The sequence below is a fragment of the Emys orbicularis genome, chromosome 3, assembly GCF_028017835.1.
Source record: "Emys orbicularis isolate rEmyOrb1 chromosome 3, rEmyOrb1.hap1, whole genome shotgun sequence".
NCBI classification, from domain to species: Eukaryota; Metazoa; Chordata; order Testudines; family Emydidae; genus Emys; species Emys orbicularis.
Genome location: NC_088685.1, coordinates 138,079,882 through 138,098,419, shown reverse-complemented (window position 1 = coordinate 138,098,419; position 18,538 = coordinate 138,079,882). Strand labels below are relative to the sequence as shown.

At 38.3% G+C, this 18,538-nt stretch overlaps 1 protein-coding gene across 1 annotated transcript in view; it reads left to right on the top strand.

The window, feature by feature from the left end:
* Positions 1–18,538, top strand: part of HEATR1 (HEAT repeat containing 1) — a 58,842-nt gene that overhangs the window by 39,548 nt on the left and 756 nt on the right. Inside the window, exons 28-42 of the mRNA XM_065400985.1 lie at positions 2,152–2,280; positions 3,762–3,992; positions 5,801–5,927; positions 7,202–7,365; positions 8,477–8,523; positions 9,406–9,529; positions 10,693–10,833; positions 11,073–11,365; positions 12,059–12,209; positions 12,914–13,072; positions 13,749–13,883; positions 14,192–14,296; positions 14,394–14,562; positions 15,421–15,575; positions 16,439–16,597. Of these exons, the coding sequence (XP_065257057.1) occupies positions 2,152–2,280; positions 3,762–3,992; positions 5,801–5,927; positions 7,202–7,365; positions 8,477–8,523; positions 9,406–9,529; positions 10,693–10,833; positions 11,073–11,365; positions 12,059–12,209; positions 12,914–13,072; positions 13,749–13,883; positions 14,192–14,296; positions 14,394–14,562; positions 15,421–15,575; positions 16,439–16,597 (2,289 nt within the window). The remainder of the gene's footprint in view (positions 1–2,151; positions 2,281–3,761; positions 3,993–5,800; positions 5,928–7,201; positions 7,366–8,476; positions 8,524–9,405; positions 9,530–10,692; positions 10,834–11,072; positions 11,366–12,058; positions 12,210–12,913; positions 13,073–13,748; positions 13,884–14,191; positions 14,297–14,393; positions 14,563–15,420; positions 15,576–16,438; positions 16,598–18,538) is intronic.

Genomic DNA, 18,538 nt, shown 5'->3' with positions numbered 1-18,538 from the left:
TGTCCACATTGGTACTAAGCTTGAATAATTCCTCTCCCTCCCTGATATTTATCCCTCTGATATATTTATAAGAGCAATCATATCTCCCCTCAGCCTTCTTTTGGTTAGGCTAAACAAGCCAAGCTCTTTGAGTCTCCTTTCATAAGACAGGTTTTCCATTCCTCGGATCATCCTAGTAGCCCTTCTCTGTACCTGTTCCAGTTTGAATTCATCCTTCTTAAACGTGGGAGACCAGAACTGCACACATTATTCCAGATGAGGTCTCACCAGTGCCTTTTATAACGGTACTAACACCTCCTTATCTTTACTGGAAATACCTCGCCTGATGCATCCCAAGACCGCATTAGCTTTTTTAACGGCCATATCACATTGGTGGCTCATAGTCACCCTGTGATCAACCAATACTCCAAGGTCCTTCTTCTCCTCTGTTACTTCCAACTGATGTGTCCCCAGTTTATACCAAAATTCTTGTTATTAATCCCTAAATGCATGACCTTGCACTTTTCACTATTAAATTTCATCCTATTACTATTACTCCAGTTTTCAAGGTCATCCAGATCTTCCTGTATGATATCCCAGTCCTTCTCTGTATTGGCAATACCTCCCAGCTTTGTGTCATCCGCAAACTTTATTAGCACATTACCACTTTTTGTGCCAAGGTCAGTAATAAAAAGATCCTCCCCTCCACGCTATGCAGCATAGGGGAGCGTCTGGCCCAAATATGACAGTGAAAGATATTCTTAATGGTTTTTATCTCATGCGACAGTGTCATGATTTTATTTAATAATGTTTTAAGTCTTTGAAACTGCTTCTGAAATAGGAGTTCTCTTCTGTGAGCTGAAATTTGCATGCGCAGCCATTGTTAAAATAAGTTACACAAGTGATGTTAGTGTATCAGTATATAAAGGCATATATTTGTTACTTTTTCCCCTGTTGTTCAGTCTACCAGTTGAGCAGTTGAAAAATAAAGTGCTCCTCCCCATGATTAAACTGAAATGTATTTGACAGGTAGTTTTTAATTGCTTTATGGGAACCCAGTATATGACATGAAAACAATTTTCCATCCTTCTTTAATACTGGGTCAGTGACTGGTTTTCATTTTTTAAATAAAGTAAATATTTACCTGGAATATTAAATATCATTCTAAACATGGCCTATTTATTCTGCTTGCTAAGCCTGGATGGGAAACCGGTTCACAGCCTCCTTTCATTGTGCTCTTATAAAACCAATGACACAGAGGCTTTAGCAAGATGGTGCCACCAGCAGTACTCAAAGAATTGTCAGAAGTTATCTTTAGAGCTTTCACAGCACTAGGCTACTAACGTTAAACTGAAAAATTTCAAATTGAATTTGTTTGTTCGTTCACATTGTGGTTGTGAGGTAGCCTAAAGAAGTCAGAAAACTAAAATTTAAAGCAGCTGCTCAATCGTTACCTCACATTGTGTCATCTTTCGTATTGCAGGTATTTGAAAGATAGAGGGGCAGTTAGGTGTCCAACTTCCATTGAGAGTCATTGGCATTCATGTCTTTGAAAATCTACTCATAGGTGATTTTGCATACAGCAGTACTGCATTATCTGGATATAAGAGCACGACAGACTTAGTCAGCCTTAACTCTTAATTCCTTTTCTTTACTTAGATTTTTGTTTTGATGTTTAAATATTACACCTCTACCCCGATATAACACGAATTCGGATATAATGCGGTAAAGCAGTGCTCTGGGGGGGCTACGCACTCCGGTGGATCAAAGCACGTTCGATATAACGCAGTAAGATTTTTTTGGCTCCCGAGGACAGCATTATATCGAGGTAGAGGTGTATATGCCCTTCAGCATAGTTGCTCTCTGTAACTTCAAGGGACACCGTCAACTTGAAATCTAGTCAGTTTAAAAAAAAAAAAAAAAAGAAAATTCTGTGAATAAAGGATTGTTTTCTCTAATTTCTTTCAGTTATAGTAAACTTCAGTACTATTTATTTAAAAATAATATATATTATTCCAGATAAAGAAAGGGTCAAAAAGCCTTAAAGTGTATTGAGAGGCGGGGAGGGAGAATGGAGAAGAACAAAACCACAGACCCTTACAGAAATTAGTAGCTTTAGTATCTAAAACTGAAAACAGTAACCTGGAGTTTTTTGGGGGCTTTGTTTTTCAGGACAAAGTTCTCCATAACATCATGCCCATTTTTACGTTCATGGGGGCAAACGTCATGCGTCTAGATGATACTTATAGTTTCCAAATAATTAATAAGACAGTGAAGATGGTTATTCCTGCTCTTATACAGGTGAGATTTGTTTTCTTTCATTCGAAGAAGGCTCTGAACAGTATTTTGGGTGTGGGTTTTTTTGTTTTGTTTTTAGGGTACTAGTAAATAATTTATAGCATGTTCCTTGAGATTTCTACTGGTTATGACAGACATGACCAGCCCTAAGGTCCAATGAAAAGTACTACTGAAAAAGTATCCTCCTTATCCAGGGGAGTGGAAATGGATTTTACAGAAGGTGGAATGAAAGTGATGACTTGCATAGCTAGTCTGGAGCATGTTTTTGGTGTACAGGTCTCAGTGACATACTTAAAAGCCTAGTAATGGTTTGATTAAAACACCATATGTTATCAGATTGTATGACTGAATGTGGCTTGAAATGTTTAAAAAAATATTTTCTAACTTATCAAAGAAATATTAGGAGTATCAAATCTGGCCTTTGCTGGTTTTGTTTGACTCACTGGAGATCACAGATGTACTATAGTACTTATTTATGTCATTTCTTTTCTTCTAACTATTTATTTCTGGCCATTTGAGCTAATTGAATATAAACCCAAAACAAACACAGAGTTAGAAAAAGACTTCATAAAAACACTTTCCCTGAATCTACTTTCACTTAGCATTGTCCCTAACACACTCCAGTCGTCCATGGGTTTTCATGAAAAACTTGGTGGGTGAGATCTGAATTTCTAATGTAAACACAAGTAGGAAGAAAATCTCCGGTTGGAAAACCTTTCAGGACCCCTTCATACATCATAAACAAAAAAGAGAAAAAACCCACTTTACTTTCTCTGCATGTCACTTTTAGACATGCAGAGAAAGTCTCCAGTACGTTTTGAAAAGTAACTTTTAATTACTGAATAATGGAGCCATTACCAAATGTGAAAACAAATCTATGTAAGCATATGTGTGTATATATAATTATTACATATAGATAGTGGTCTGTTAGTGAGCTGATATTCTCTAGGTCCTACCAAAATTGTTTTTATTAAAGTGTAAAATTTGAGGAAAGAATTGAAATGCATGCTGAGGGTGAGATTTTCAAAAGTGCTCAGCATTGGGCTCCCTTGAAAATCACCTTTTGACTTCATGGGAATAAATTTAGACTGTGGCTGAGTAATTTTCAAAATCCCAGTCAACTTGAGAGCATTTTAATAAAATGCTTTCCTAAAACTCAAAGAAAATTTAATGACTAAAAATTGTTTTGTAAAACATCCAATCTTTTGTTCGCCCCACTTTGCACTGGTGCAGCACATCTACATTAAGGGGGCTCGTACACAGTTATGCCAGTGCAGACTTTTGTAATATCAACAAGCCTTACATTTTTGCAGGATGAAGCCTTTAGATGTTTATCTTGTGATTGTAATGTTTGGCAGTGGTCTTGCTTTGATTTATGTGCCTCACAAGAACAATTCCCACCTCTTTTTCTGTGCATATAAAATCCTCATTAGATTGTGCCGGTTTAGGATAATTTGTTGAACTCCCTAACCTTTTGTTTATAGGCTGAAGAAGGTGGCTCTCCAGAGGCTGCACAGAGTGTGGAGGAGGTAGTTATTAAAATCATACACGTGTTTGTGGATGCCTTGCCTCATGTGCCTGAGCACAGACGCCTGCCCATCCTGGCTCAGCTGATTGATACATTGGGAGGGGAACGATTCCTCTGGGTTCTTCTAGTGCTCCTGTTTGAACAGCATGTGACCAAAACAGTGACTGCAGCAACCAATGGAGAAAAGGTCAGAACCATGGGGGGTGAACTCTTTAACTGTAAAAATGTCCAAACTGAAAATAACAGCATGTTTTCGATGTAAGTCGTGGTGTAGCCTCATCGGTCCCAGGATATTATAGAGACATGGTGGGTGAGATAATATCTTATATTGGACCATCTTCTGTTGGTGAGAGAGTGAGAGAACCTTTCGAGTTTAGAGTAAGCTCGAAAGTTTGTCTATTTCGCCAACAGAAGTTGGTCCAATAAAAGACATTACATCACCCACCTTGTCTCTCTAGCATGTATTCCATTCAGTTGTGAGATAAGGCCCTTGACTACCCTACAAAAATTACCATCTGTGTAAGCACTGTTGTTGCCAAAACATGAGGATAATGTTTATTGTGTGTATTGTAGTAAAACCAAAGATCCCCAATCATAGACTGCAACCCATTGTGCTAGGTGCTGTACAGACATAACAAAAAGGCAGTCCCTGCCCCAAATTGCTTACAGTCTAAGTAATTATGTGTTAAAACTTTTTTTCTTTGCCTGTGTGTCTTACTGAAATGAGATTCTCTGGTGTGGATTTTATTCTTCCACATAGGCAGGAATAAACCATATTATATCACAGAAATGTATGTGTTTTTGTAGTGTAGCCAGGATCTTCATGGAAATTGTTAAAGGGAGACTGTTAGAATAGTTTAGGCTCAAAATTCAGGATGTGTTTATTTTTAATTTTTTAAAGAAGGTGATTACATTTTTTATAAATGGAGGTTTTTCAATTGAGTCCCTAACCACGTTGTGATCCCAAACACAACAGCACTTTGCTATTGCAGGGTATCCAGAAAGTGAAATAGATCAATCTAGTTTCTTTGTCCAGGCTGAGTGACATACTGAAATTATTCAAACAGCATTAATGGGGAAAAGTTAGGTAGATTACAACTTTCAGTTTTAATTATCTCATACAATGTTAATAGCACAGCTATTGTAATATTTCATAACCTATTGGGCCAAATTCAGCCCTGCCTAGGTTGCAATGCATGTGGTACTCCAGTCTTGGCTCAGTTGGGCCCATATTTTTTGCTTTGTTTGTTTTAAAGACCAAGTTAGGCTTTTGAGGAGTTTTTTTTTTTTTCTTTTGCGCAAAAATCACCAAATACAATAAATTTCCTACTGACTACTTTTCTAGTGCATTTAGAGGTTAATTCTGATATTCAGTACATGGTACCTGTCAAAATTCGGAAAAGGTTTAGTCTGTGCTGTAAAAATCATTGTCATCATCTTATTTTTGCTCTTGTTTAGCTGATATTTTTTGAGGTTCTATTCTCATGTGCCAGTTCTGGCCATCTCTTTTTGTGGGATGGAAAAATCAAATCTAATAATGTCCTCTTTTAATCTTTGGCTCTAGAAATCTAGTAGTTTTCTGTTTGGGCTTAAAAAAGACAGACGACAACAAAAAACATCCTACCAAACTGACTGATGCAGTAGCAAAAGAGATTTGTTTTTTCTACCTCAAATAATTTTTTCAGGTGAACACTAATTTTAATGGAATATTGTGAAGCATTTCACTGTTGATCAGCTGGATCTGAAATAGTGAAGTTAGTGGTAAGCCATAGTCATTACCACAGTACGGCTTTTCGATAGTCTTTAGTATGTGGAATGAGCTGTTGGTCTCTGTCCATTCACAGGGGACATGAGTCCACCAACACATCTTGCTGCGGTTATCATATCCAGCAACATTCCCTAGCACCGTACATTCATACACATTCAACAACAAACGTTTTTTCTCTTATTTTTAGTTCTTGAAATAAATATTTTCTCTCTTTAATCCCTAAACAGGATGCTGTTTTGGAAAGAGACATTGAATTTTGGATTTCTGTTTGTTGTGAGTTTAGTGTTCAACATCAATTCCAGAGCTTGATGAAAATAATCCAGTACTTAACAAAACTGCCAGAGAACAAAGAAGGTAACCACAAAACAGACTTGCTCTGCAGAACCAACAGATGCCGGTGAACCTTAATGTTACTTCTGTTGTTCAAGGTTTTGGGCTGCAGGATTACCTTAATTGCAGCTCTCTCCCTCTCATTCACTTAGAACTACAGTTGAGAAGTATATACCTTTTTTGTGCCAAAAAATTAATTTCAGAATACTTTGAATTAGCATTCAGGGCCAAATAGTACTTTTCCTTCATAGAATATAGTAAGATTCCCCAAAGTAGTTTAGTTTAAAAAAAGGGACCACCCATAATAATTAGTGTATAGAACATAGCATGTATAATATAGCATGTGCTTGTTTTATAAGGCTGTTCTTTAAAGCAAAAAAAATACAAGGACTTAACTCAAAATTTTAATGGATTTTTTTAAAGTGCAGGTTTCTGGTGGAGGAACCCATTGAACAGTATGTCTTGATACTTCAAAAAAAAATCATTTTTTTAAGTGTTGTAAGGAGTTTCCCTTCCTTGTTGAAAGGGAAGAGTCCTTACATGACTCTTTTCAGCAAAGGGAGACTGGACAGGCCTGATAGCAACATCTCCAAATATGCTCAGTCTAGAATTTTGTGACCCAGCCCCCTCCGCCTCCTTGGTGCCATCCTGTTCGTGGCCCATTTCCCATATAGCTTTTTCAGAAGACACAAAAGAAAAGATAAAATATATACAATTTACAACACAGGAAGAATCAGACAAAATCTTAATATTTGTATTAGAAGTTAATGAAATGGAGACATGTTTCCCTCTCCTGTATTTTAGTGTCTTGCTTCTGCCTTAATATAGGGATGATTGTGGGACTTTTGCAAAACGACTAGGGCTAGCACAAAGCTGACTGGAGTTCAGAACAGTGCTCCTGCTCTTCTGCTTGAGCTCTTGGCTTGCCTATTGTATAGAATCACTGTGATGATGAAAAAATTAACACAGTGGGGAGAGAAAACTGATGACTTTCAGATGGCATTTTGTAGGAGAATATATTGAAAAATATAGAAGACTCTTTTGAGCCTGATCCTTCCATTCTTGCACAAGCAAAATTCCTGTTGAAGTCAATGGGGATTTTGCCATTATGAGGACTGTAAGATTGGACCCTAAATCTCAGTTACCCAAGTTTACCTCAACTACTGAACAATGCAGCACTTATTTGCCCTTTAACTGTTGCAACATTTTATTTCAGTTTTAGTAATTGTCAATCAAAAGCTTTTTTTCTTAGTCATGGCTGAAAAAATAATTTTTTGGAGGGGGGGATGTTTTCTCAGATGATCCTGGACCAAAAAAATTAACACGCAAGACGAAAACACAAGATGAAGAAGTGCAGCTTTTTAATGTGGAGTCTCACTCAGGCAAACAACTGCGACATTTTAAATTTTTATCTGTCTCCTTCATGGCACAGCTTTTGGCTTCTCAAAGTTTTGTGAAAAAGGTAATGCAGATTTTTTTTGTCAAGTGGTTTGGTTTTCTTTTCATTCTGAGCACATCTGTTCTTTTAGCTTTCTGAAGTATATTTGGCTGACTCGCTTTTACACAGTTCTGAAGCCTTTTTGCAATTTGTTAGTAAAAGTTTGGGGGGACTTTTGGGGGGTTTCTCTTTTTCCTTTCCAGTTCTCTTACAAAGAGACTTAGCCTGCGTGATTGAACATTAGGTAAAATCCTGGCCACAGTGAAGTAAATGGCAAATAGCCTCAATAACTGATTACTATCACACTATCTGGATTCACCAGATTCCAGCATTATAACTCCAAGGTACCTTTTGTTTTTTGTTTTCGAATTATATATTATAAGGTATCTTTTGAGTTATAGTGTTGGAATTTTGTGAATTCATATAGTGTTGGAATCTGGTAAAACTCTAAGTCAGGGGTGAAAAATTATACTATTAAATCTTAAAGAATCAAAGTTTTTTTAAAACGTCAGTTTAGGGGAACTGGGTGGCTCAGCAGAGAACTGATGAGATGTGACATTTTTCACCTATAGGTCACTGATTCAAATCCAGCCCTAGTTTGTAGCATTTTTCAATCGATCTGACTACAGTTTGGTGGCTTACGTGAAATGTGTCAGTGGTCTGTCTCTTTCTAGTGGATAAGTGTCCAATCACAAATCCGCCTTTGCAATTGGTATTAGTAGGCTGGGCACTTTGACTGGTAGTCTCAGCAGAGAGGCCAAGGCCTGAAAGGCCATGGAAACTCAACTCCTCTTTTTAGAGGTGATCCCTCCATCTCAGGTTTGAAACATATTGATAGAATAGTATGAGGCAAGCTTGCACTGCACATGCCAATCCTGTGCATTCCATGAGGACTTCAGTTACCTGAGGCGGTAATCCAATGTCATTCATCAACAATAGATGTACTATAAAAATGTTACAACAATCTTTAGTTGAGTTTCTTGGGTTTCATCCTGTCATTTAATATTTTTTTTATGGCTAAATTACAGCTGCAGAAAAACTGTGCTTGAAATGTTAACATATCCTTCATGGAAGCAGCTCCAGTGTGTTACTGTAATACAGTCCTAACAACTGTTTGGTTTTTTTTGTTAATCAGATAGTCGAATGTGATGGAGCTGAAGAGCTACAGGAGCTGGAGCAGAGGTACACACAAAAAAAAGGAAAAAACCCCTATAAACGTCTTATGTTCGTTACAAGTTAAGGATGTTGCTAAGTGGGATATCTTCATAGTGTTTGAAAAAATATTTGGGGAGAATAAATACAAAAATGATTTTCTTTAATGTCTCTCTAGTGAAACACCAAGCAGGTTGTTTTTCAGTTTAACTGTTGTCTGATTTTTGGTTTTGTTTATTCTTGACAAGTGAAGTGCTTTTTTAAAAATTAATGCTGTTTGCTTTGCGTGACTTCATGTATTTACTTTATTGTATTGACTTCATGTGTTTACATGAGCATGTAGCTGCCATGATAAGAGGGTCTCTAAAAATTTGAAATTATATCTGAAATTCTTCTAACCAAAACACTTGTTGCTCCTTCACTCCCAGAAAAAATCCCTTATCGATGAAAGCCCTTTTGTCAGAATGAGAGTATTACAGTCATCACAGATGTAATTTAAAAGAGCTGAATGTAGTAGATGTTTCAGTGCAGCAAAATTTAGATTTTTTTTGAGGGAGGTGTAACTTGCATGGGAAGACAGTAAGTAAAGAAGGGATGTATGGCACAAGTGAAGTGCTGCACTTCTTACCTGGTTCCAGGCTTTCATACATTTCCCGAGGTTTTGGGCAGAATTATTATTCTTTGGAAATGATGATAAATGGTTGGAGGACTAGATGGACTCCTTTTTAATATGTGCACTCAACTTGAACTATTTCCTAACGGTTTTTTGTATTTTAATATCTAGATTTAAAGTAAATAGTTTTCTGTACTGGGTATTTTATTAACCCTCATTATTGTCTGTGAAATTTCCTGCCCTCCAGGAATAAAATCACTTTGTAAATGTTACTCATTAAAAGATGTTTCTCTATCTAGATTATTAGAAGAAGTTCTTCGCTACATAAATGTTGTGGCACACTCAGTGGAAGAAAATGCAGACAAACCAACAGCAAAGTTTTGGAGGGCTCTGCTCAATAAGTCTTACGATATGCTAGATAAAGTGAGTTTTCCTTACTCCACTTGCTGGCTTTGCTTTTCCTTCCTTCCTTTTTTTTTTTTTTTTTTTTTTTTTTTTTTAATCATGATTATAACATTTCTGTTACATTTTATTTTTTGTGGGAGAAGGTGGGTGAGGTAATATCTTCGTTGGACCAACTTCTGTTGGTGAGAGAGACAAGCTTTCGAGCTTACACAGAGCTCTTCTTCAGGTCTGTGTAAGCTTGAAAGCTTGTCTCTCTCGCCAACAGAAGTTGGCCCAATAAAAGATAATACCTCATCCACCTTGTCTTGCAAATATCCTGAGACCATCATGGCTACAACAGAGCTGCATATAACATTTTATTTTTGGAACATTTGTAAAAGGTTTTTTTGTTGGTGGTTTAATGTTACATAATTCATTAGTAATCTTTACCAACCAATTTGGGACCTGATGCATTGTTACTTTAATTTTCTAGTGCCAGCAGTATTATTAGGCAGAGCAAACGAAGTGAAGTAAACTCAGTGATGGTCATTTTTCTGTTAAGTATCCTGGTGGTTGGAAACAGCCATCTAGATATTGTCAGCATGAAAATAGCCTTCTGGTGTTTTTTCTAGTTACAACTTTTAATGTGGACTTTTAGTTAGTTAATATTTCTCCAGAAGAATTTAAATGGAGTGACAAGCCTTACTGTATTTTTCAAGACTTATTTTTTTTTAATCAGAAGTACAGATGCTATGTTGGCTTGGTGCCCTAGCAGCAATAGTGGAGCTGTGGATCAGAGGTCTCCTCAGTTCTCAGGGTGACTGGTGCTGAATTTTCTTCCCTTAGAAACTTAGTTGTCCCACAACTCCTAGCCAATGTGCATGGAGCAATGTCAGAAGGATTATTTTGGTGGTGAGCGATATCTAGCCAACTGCAGCCTGGAGTGGAAGAAAACGGTGTAGGAATCCTCGGCTTAAATGAAGCAGAGCAAGTAGTAGGTAGTTTATTTCCTACCAGTTAGGGTGTGAGAGTTAAATATTGTAGCAGGAACTTACTTTCTCCTTTTTTCTTTCCCAAACAAAGCACTATCAGGACATGCTTTCCCTTCTTTGCTCTCAGGAAGTCCACACTTCTTTACTTTTTGGGGGGTTTGGATGGTGCAGTACAGGAAAGAACATTTCTGTTGCTGTTGTTTTTTACAGGTCAATGCCTTATTGCCGACACAGACATTTATCCCTGTCATTAGGGGACTGATGACCAACCAGCTGCCTTCTGTGAGACGTAAAGCAATGGATCTCTTGAACAATAAATTGCAGCAGCGCACACGTTGGCAGAAGGCCCAAGTAAGGCAAAGGGTTAAGCCCATTCTTTTTGTTTAAAGTGTTTGCACCTTTCTGCTAATGTAGAAATGAGGTGTCGTGTGTAAGGGCAGGTGTAGAATTTTCAGATGGAAATGTGAATTTCGCATTAGCAGTGTACCTTTTGAGTACCAAAATGTGGTCCACCCACCCACAGTAACTTGCAAGATCTGGACCTAGCTATGTTTTTAATTACATATTTGTGTGTTCTTTCATTCTCTTAGGTTCGGCAGCTCTTAGAACTAATTCCAGAGCTAATCGCTATTGTACAGCATAAAATAAATGAAGAGGAAGAGGAGCAAGCCATCAACAGGCAGACTGCTTTGTTCAGCCTCAAATTACTGTGCAAATGTTTTGGCACAGACCATCCAGAGCCTTTTGTGCCTGTTCTGAAAGCCACCATTGACCTGATTTCTTCAGAGAGGAAGGAAGAAAGGAATGTGATGGGAAGTGCTTTGCTGTGTATAGCCGAGGTCACCTATACTCTGAAAGCACTAGCAGTACCTCAGCTTCCAAGGTATCACCATTTTCATAAAAGGATTCACTGCCGCAGGAACTACATCAGATGAAGTGTATTACTAAAGACTGGCTTAAACTCTTGTTAAACTAATTGGCAGTCTGTACGTGCACAGTGTGCTTTGTAGAAATGGATAAAGGCTTCCCAATGCCAGAGAGTCCTCCTGAGTACTTATAGTGAGAGAACTCTGAAGCAAATGATGCACTAATTGTGTAAGAATTGTAAATCATTTTAATAATCACAGAAGTTCTTGCAGAATCTGTCAAATGGCCTATATTACCACTGTAAGCCTGGCTGTATTTAAAACATAGAAACCTTGTTCAGCACAGTTGGAAAATAGCTAGGATACAACTCTGTTTAGTCCTGCCTGTTCATATGGAACTCAGGCATTTAATAAACAGCTTTTTAAGAATGCCTTAGCCTTGATAAGAATGATCAGTTTCATAGTGTAGTGGGGCCTTAAAATAAATCTAATATTCTTCACAACTTTTTGAGAAATAGAATAGAGAAGTGAATTCCAGAAGGCCAGGTTTTCAAAAATAGACTCTGAAATTGTGCATGTAGAAATTTTAAACATGAAAGTTGTGCCTGTAGTTTTATAGGCTGGATTGAGGTCTATTTGGAAATTTGCCTCCAAATTTGCAACTGACAATGGATTTACCTTTCTGTATGTTTTTACTTGATTATCTGCAGGCTGATGCCAGCGTTGCTGAAGACACTAAAACACAAAAAGGAGCTGGTCTCCAATGAGATTTACTTGCTCAGCGCGGTGACTGCGCTGCTGAAAGTTGTGGCAACACTAGCACACTTCCTTAGTCCCTATCTGTTGGATGCTTTGCTGCAGGTGAGCCATCACTGTTTTAATATGGGTGAGGGGCAAGAATGAGGAAGCTCAAATTATGGAGGTCATGCAGGATTTTGCAGTGAATTAAAATGAGAATTTTGCCATCTGGGTGGTTGGGGGAAATCTCCTGACTGCTTCTACCCAGCCTCCCTGAGTAAATCATCATGGAATGATGCCGCTGGTGTTCTCCTCCTGCAACCTTTCAGAGACTTAGCTTGCTCCTTTAGGAGGTGGGATGTGAATTTTGAGGGTTTTTCTCCTGCACCAGTAAGTTGATCAAATGTATATATTTAAAAAAACTCCAGTTTTTATACATAGAATGGATGTGATGACCCTCTGCTTATTCCACTGATTAATCCCCTTTTTCAGTTTTCATGTATTGAAGGAGAAGAAGTCTTGTATACAGACTTCATAAATTGTAGTGTTTAAAGTAGTAACACAGCTGAACTGGTCAAGAATCCAATATGAGTCAACTACAATGGCTCTTTGTTTTTAATAATTGTTCTTAACACTAATGTAGTGCTTTTCATTTCCAAAATGCTTTGCAAGTGCTAATTAAACTGAGTATAAACCTTTTAAAATTAAGTAGGTGATTTATTTGTTGGTTCCTAGAGTACAATACTTTTCTAGAGGAGATTATTGTGAAATCAGCTCTTGAAAGATTCGTTTCACTGGTTTTTTTTTGTTCTTGGATTTTCTGATAGGTCGTTCGCTTGGAAAGGATTGCAGTGGAAATGGGTCCTTCATCCCAGCTTAATCTCCGTTTAACATCACTGAAAACTATGTTAGCTACACAGCTTGGTCCCAGAGTTCTCTTGCCGGCGATTACCAAGTGTTACAATGAACTTGCAACTGCTTGGAAGGTTGATTTTTTTTTTTCATTCATTAGTAAAGTGAATGGAAATGTAATTATAGTTTAAATATGCGTTTTTATATTAAACCAAAAAAGTTAGAACAGGGAAGGATCCACCAGGCTAGAGTATTCACGTGCTAGATGGCAAGTATGGGAGACCATTCTGTTCATAAAGGCTGTCATTTATTTGCTAGGGATGTACGTTAGGAATTACAGCTTTCCTCTGGGCCTCGCTACTACCTCATGCTTGGGCATTTAAGAGTTGCTGCCAGGATGGGGAGGGAAAGAAAACTCTTTAAAGGGACACTGCCTATTTAAGTCATAAACTGTAAACAAACATGTCTTCACTTTTATTGATAGTGCCTTAGATTACCAGAAGTGAAAGAATTTTATAAAATTCAGGTTATTTACACCCTGTCAACTTTTTTATTTCTCTCGGCTTGGGCAATGAAAATCAGTTAAATCAAATTTATTTTGCTTAGTCAGATACACCTTTTGGGTTCTTAATCGTGCAAATTTTGGGTTTCCAACATTGTGAATGGGAATGTTTGTTTGTTTAAAGACAGTGATTGTCACCTATTTAATTAAAAAAAAAATGTGGAAGGAGTTCAGTTGATTTGATGATCTGTGGATGTGACTTTTTTAATTATGGGGTAACACAACTGTCTTTGTTTGATCTTTTACAGAACCGCCTGGGTCCCCTTATGGACATTCTTAAAGAGCACATTGCAGTTATGGAGAGAGACCAGCTCATTTCCCATCAGTCTGAGTTGACAGCATTTTTCATGAAAGCCCTGGACTTCAGAACAGAGCACTCACAGGTGGAGTACTGGCAATTCTTAAAGAGCAAGAATGGACGTGGTTTTCTACTAATGTTAATTTTAGAAGTTCTTTATAAGAATGTGTCAGGTCGTTTCCTGCTAAATGCATTTTCTGTGTCTTTGAGAATTGTGTATTCAGCTATGAGAGACGTGCAGTGAGAGATTGCTCCTTGTGAATAGAAAATTTTAGCTACACAAATGTATCTTGGACCTAAACATAGAGATAAAGTCAGACTTTGTTAAAAGATGCTCATCAGGCTGTGAGTCTTACTGTATCGATTTTGAATTATACCTTCCACTTGTTCTAGGATGATCTGGAGGAAGTTGGTAGAACAGAGTCTCATATTATTAGCTGTTTAATTAGCATGGTCATGAAGCTTTCGGAGGTTTCTTTCAGACCCCTCTTCTTCAAGGTAGGAATTTGAATATAATCCTTTGGTGTTAGCACATCATTATTTACAACTGCATGAATGTAGCAAAAACTTACCTCTTCCCCTCTCTCTCTTTCAGTTATATGATTGGTCCAAATCAGAGGGCACTTCAAAGGACAGACTGTTGACATTCTACCGGTTAGCCGATTGCATTGCAGACAAGCTCAAGGGTCTTTTCACCCTGTTTGCTGGTAGTTTAGTGAAGCCTTTTGCTGACACCCTGAATCAGATTAACATCTCCAAAACTGGTAGGTCTCCAATTACTATAGTTATCAAAGAAGGAACAGTTGAAATATTATATCACTGTAAGCTTGCTGTCTCTGCATGCCTCCCACCCGTGTCTTCCCCCCCCCCCCCCTTTTTCTTCCTGCTTTCTCTTGCATCTTACAGCAAGGTGGCTTACTCATTGGGGGGATGCAAAAGGATGTCTTTAGTTGAGGTGTGTGGGCCAGAAGTCCAAAGAGAGGAATATTCTTCAACTAGGGGTAGTCATTCCAATCATGAAATTTCTCTTGGAGTCAGCCAAAGTTGCAGTTGTGGGATGTGTGAAGCCTATTTCAAGACCCTGCTCTCTTACGTTTCACTCATTGCCTCCCCTGACATGGTCATATACAACACACCAGCCAAGCTTGGGCTCCTCAACTTACTTGATGAAATATCTGCTGCTGTTTTGTTTCATTTTCCCTTCCCCACTTCAAAACTCAGGCAACCAGCAAACACATTGGTAACTGGACTTTTCCATACCTAGGCAGCGTGTACATCAGTAGCACTGATTGTCAGGTTCTTCAATTAATCCCTAGCACCTTTCCCACAAGCTGTGTGCTCTCCTTCTTCCCCAGCTGTATGCCACATCCAGCAGCATTAGTCTAAACAACAATATTCTGAACTGCAAAGAGCTAAAAGGCCATATTGCACCTTGCATTTCATAGGGATATGTGGACTAGATTTAATCACATGATATCCAGGCCATAGGCCATTTACTACTTATTTCTTAAAGAGAGGGATGGCAACATTGGCTGCTAAGTAATCTCTCCTTTCATTATAGCCTGTTGTGGAGCAAGTGGCTTCTTCATGGTTTTTCCTCACCTTCTTTTCCCCATATGCAGATGAAGCTTTCTTTGACTCTGAGAACAGCACTGAAAAGAGCTGCTTATTGCTGCAGTTCATCCTTGACTGTATGCACAAAATCTTCCTCTTTGATACCCAGCGTTTTGTAAGCAAAGAGAGAGCAGAAACCTTGATGGTGCCCCTAGTTGACCAGGTACCGACACGTACATTGAAAAGAGATTATCCAAGTATTGTATTCCCATTTCATTTAAAAGGTTTATTGCTGACTGTTAAATGTTCAGGTTGTATTCCTTGTAATTGGTCATGGATTTGACCTTCTTTGGATTAATCTCTCCCTGTTCCCGTTTTATTTTCAGTAATTGTATTATTATTATTTTAGTATTTGTCTTCAAAGCACTTCAACACGTTACCTAAATAAACCCCTGCACTTCGGTTTTCTCATCTACAAAATAGAGAAATTAATACTTGCCTACCTCACTGGAGTATTGGAAGAATTAAGTGACTTGCCTAAAGCTGAGGAGTTTCCAGCTCCTTCTCCTTTGCTCAGACCTTATAATCTGCCCCTGTCACACAATTAGATATTCTGTGGTGCCATCCAACACCACATCCAAGTTGGATGGGTCACTGCTGCATGAAAAAGCGTTTTCTGTCTTCTCCTCCAACTCCTGCAGGCCAAGTGTACTCCCTCTGCAGGCTCTCAGACAGCATTTATCAGCCAAAGATATAACGCCCAGAAGAATTAAACCTGAATTTTTCATGCGCCAGTAAATAGTGGTACCATTAAATCCTAAACCCAGAAGAGGGAGTTCATAGCTGAAAGATTTTAGGGGAATCAACATTTTTAAATGTAACTTTTTAGATTTTTCATCTTACTGGTGTTTATCTTCCTTAATACTTTGGCCTTTGGAATCTCACTCCATTAGGCTTTGAACTCGTGTGTTGAGAAAATGTTAACCTGATGTTGGGGGGCGAGGGGGCAGCAGGGTGTTTTTAAGCCTCAGTTAAACAGTTGGGCCTTTCTGTTTGACTTGCTTTGTGATCATTTTACTCCTGCAGCTAGAAAACATGCTTGGAGGAGAAGAGAACTTCCAGGAAAGAGTGACCATGCACCTGATTCCATGTATAGCTCAGTTTTCAATTGCAATGGCAGATGATTCTCTATGGAAACCACTAAACTACCAGATTCTGCTGAAGACAAGGCACACGTCACCTAAGGTATGAAGCTGGATTATCTCTTAGTTGAATATGTGTGTGTTTAAACTGCTCTGCATATAAAGCAGATTGCGGGTTGGCTGGGTCAGTGCTTGACATGAAATTTGCTCTTTATGGTAACACACTGGTATTATTAATACAGATGGTCCTTTATTACAGTGTGAGTGGAATAGCTTCAGAGTGGATGCCAGAAGATAATTATGGACAATTGTTCATCAGCCTCCGAGAACTGACCTATGTTTTAGCAGGGTTTCACTGTGTCTTTTGTTCATGTTCTACATCTATAGTGTATCTAAGTGTGGCAGAATTCAATGTTTATATTTGATCATTTTAAGATATCCATGTTCATTTTTAAGCATTTTTTCAATTTTGATCTATTTAAATTTTCACAGTTGGGTGGGGGGAGTCAAGAAATTTATTTAATGACAGTAGATGTTGAGATTCAAAAAGTTAAATCCTTATAACCATTAAAACACAAATGGTCAACGTCACATGTCAAAATATACAAACCAAACTCTTAAGTTCTCAAGCAGCATTTTTCTTTCTTAGCCTATCTGTACATTTTGATTATCAAAGGAAATATTTTTTCATGGGTTTGTGTGTGTATGGTGACATCTACTTTTATGGATAAAAATCTAATCCTCCCATGCCGAAGTATATTAGGTCCTTAGGATGGTTAATGAGGAATGATGGGTTGTGATGTCTTCTGTAAATTGATAACACCCAGCTCTATTTCTGCTAGACTTGCTGATGCAGCAGAACAGTTTTGTGAGTGGGATTGTGATGAGGGCAAACTGGCTAAGACTCAGCTAATTTTGATAGGCTGTGGGGAGCAACTGGAAGAATTAGTAAGCGTTAATCACAACTTCAAAAGCAACCATAGCCTATTTTTTTGAGCCTGGTGTGTAATCTATGGGTCTTATTGGACCCCAGACTAGTTAGGAGCCCAGCTTTCAGCTCTTGGTACAAAGAGAGACCTTTTATTTTGTGTATGAACCTTGATATACTTATTTGTCCTTTTGTTATGAAGAGACTAGACTTCAATAATGCATTTCATTTGGGACTATACCTTGAGACCAGCTGGAGCCTAGAACTTGCCATGGAATGCAGCAGTCATTTTATTAAGAGGGCTAGTATTTCAAGAGCACAAACACCAGGGCTCCATAAGCTTTGCTGGATGGTTATAAGCTCCCTGGTGGGATTCAAGCTGTTCCTCTTGACGTTTAGGGTATGTCTACACAGACCATGGAAGTGAGTCTCCCACCCTGCGTGGACACTCAGGCCAGTGGGGCTCACATTAGTGCTCTAAAAACAGCTCTATAGACAGTACTTAAGGTGCAGCTTGGGACTACACTTGAAGTCCTAAATGGTTTGGGATCTTCCTCTTAAAAGATTTGTCTCACTCCTCTAATGTAATGTAGAGGGAGGTGGTGGCAGTGGCAGTGTTCTACATGGGGGTCCTTTCACTCTGCAGTTCGATCGGCCAGAATTATTAACTATCTGTGTGTGCTTCAGGACCCATTGGAGGTGGACATTTGTTGAAGACTTTAAAAAGGGAGTACAGCCTATCAGCTAACTTTGAAAATATCCACCTTCTAACAAACCCAACCCTCCTTACTTTGTCTTAATCCCTTCAGCCAGGCTTAATTCTTGACTAATTTTCTGTCCTTTTCCCCTGCAAGATATGACTGGCTCTAAATTTTTTATGTATATGGGAGACTGAACTACATTAGCCTCTCCTATAGAGATGCAGGCTCTCCAGCTCCAAGTAGTTTAGCAAACTTCAGTTCCCAGAATTCACTTTATTACCCCTCTCCCCAAGTAAAGGCCCTGGGAGGAGAATGGAAAGAGAACTAAATTGATCTAAGACATGGACTATTAAAAGCTATGTTTCAGAGAATATGCTGTATTGCTTGTTTCCCTATATAGTGTTTTTTCTTTTCT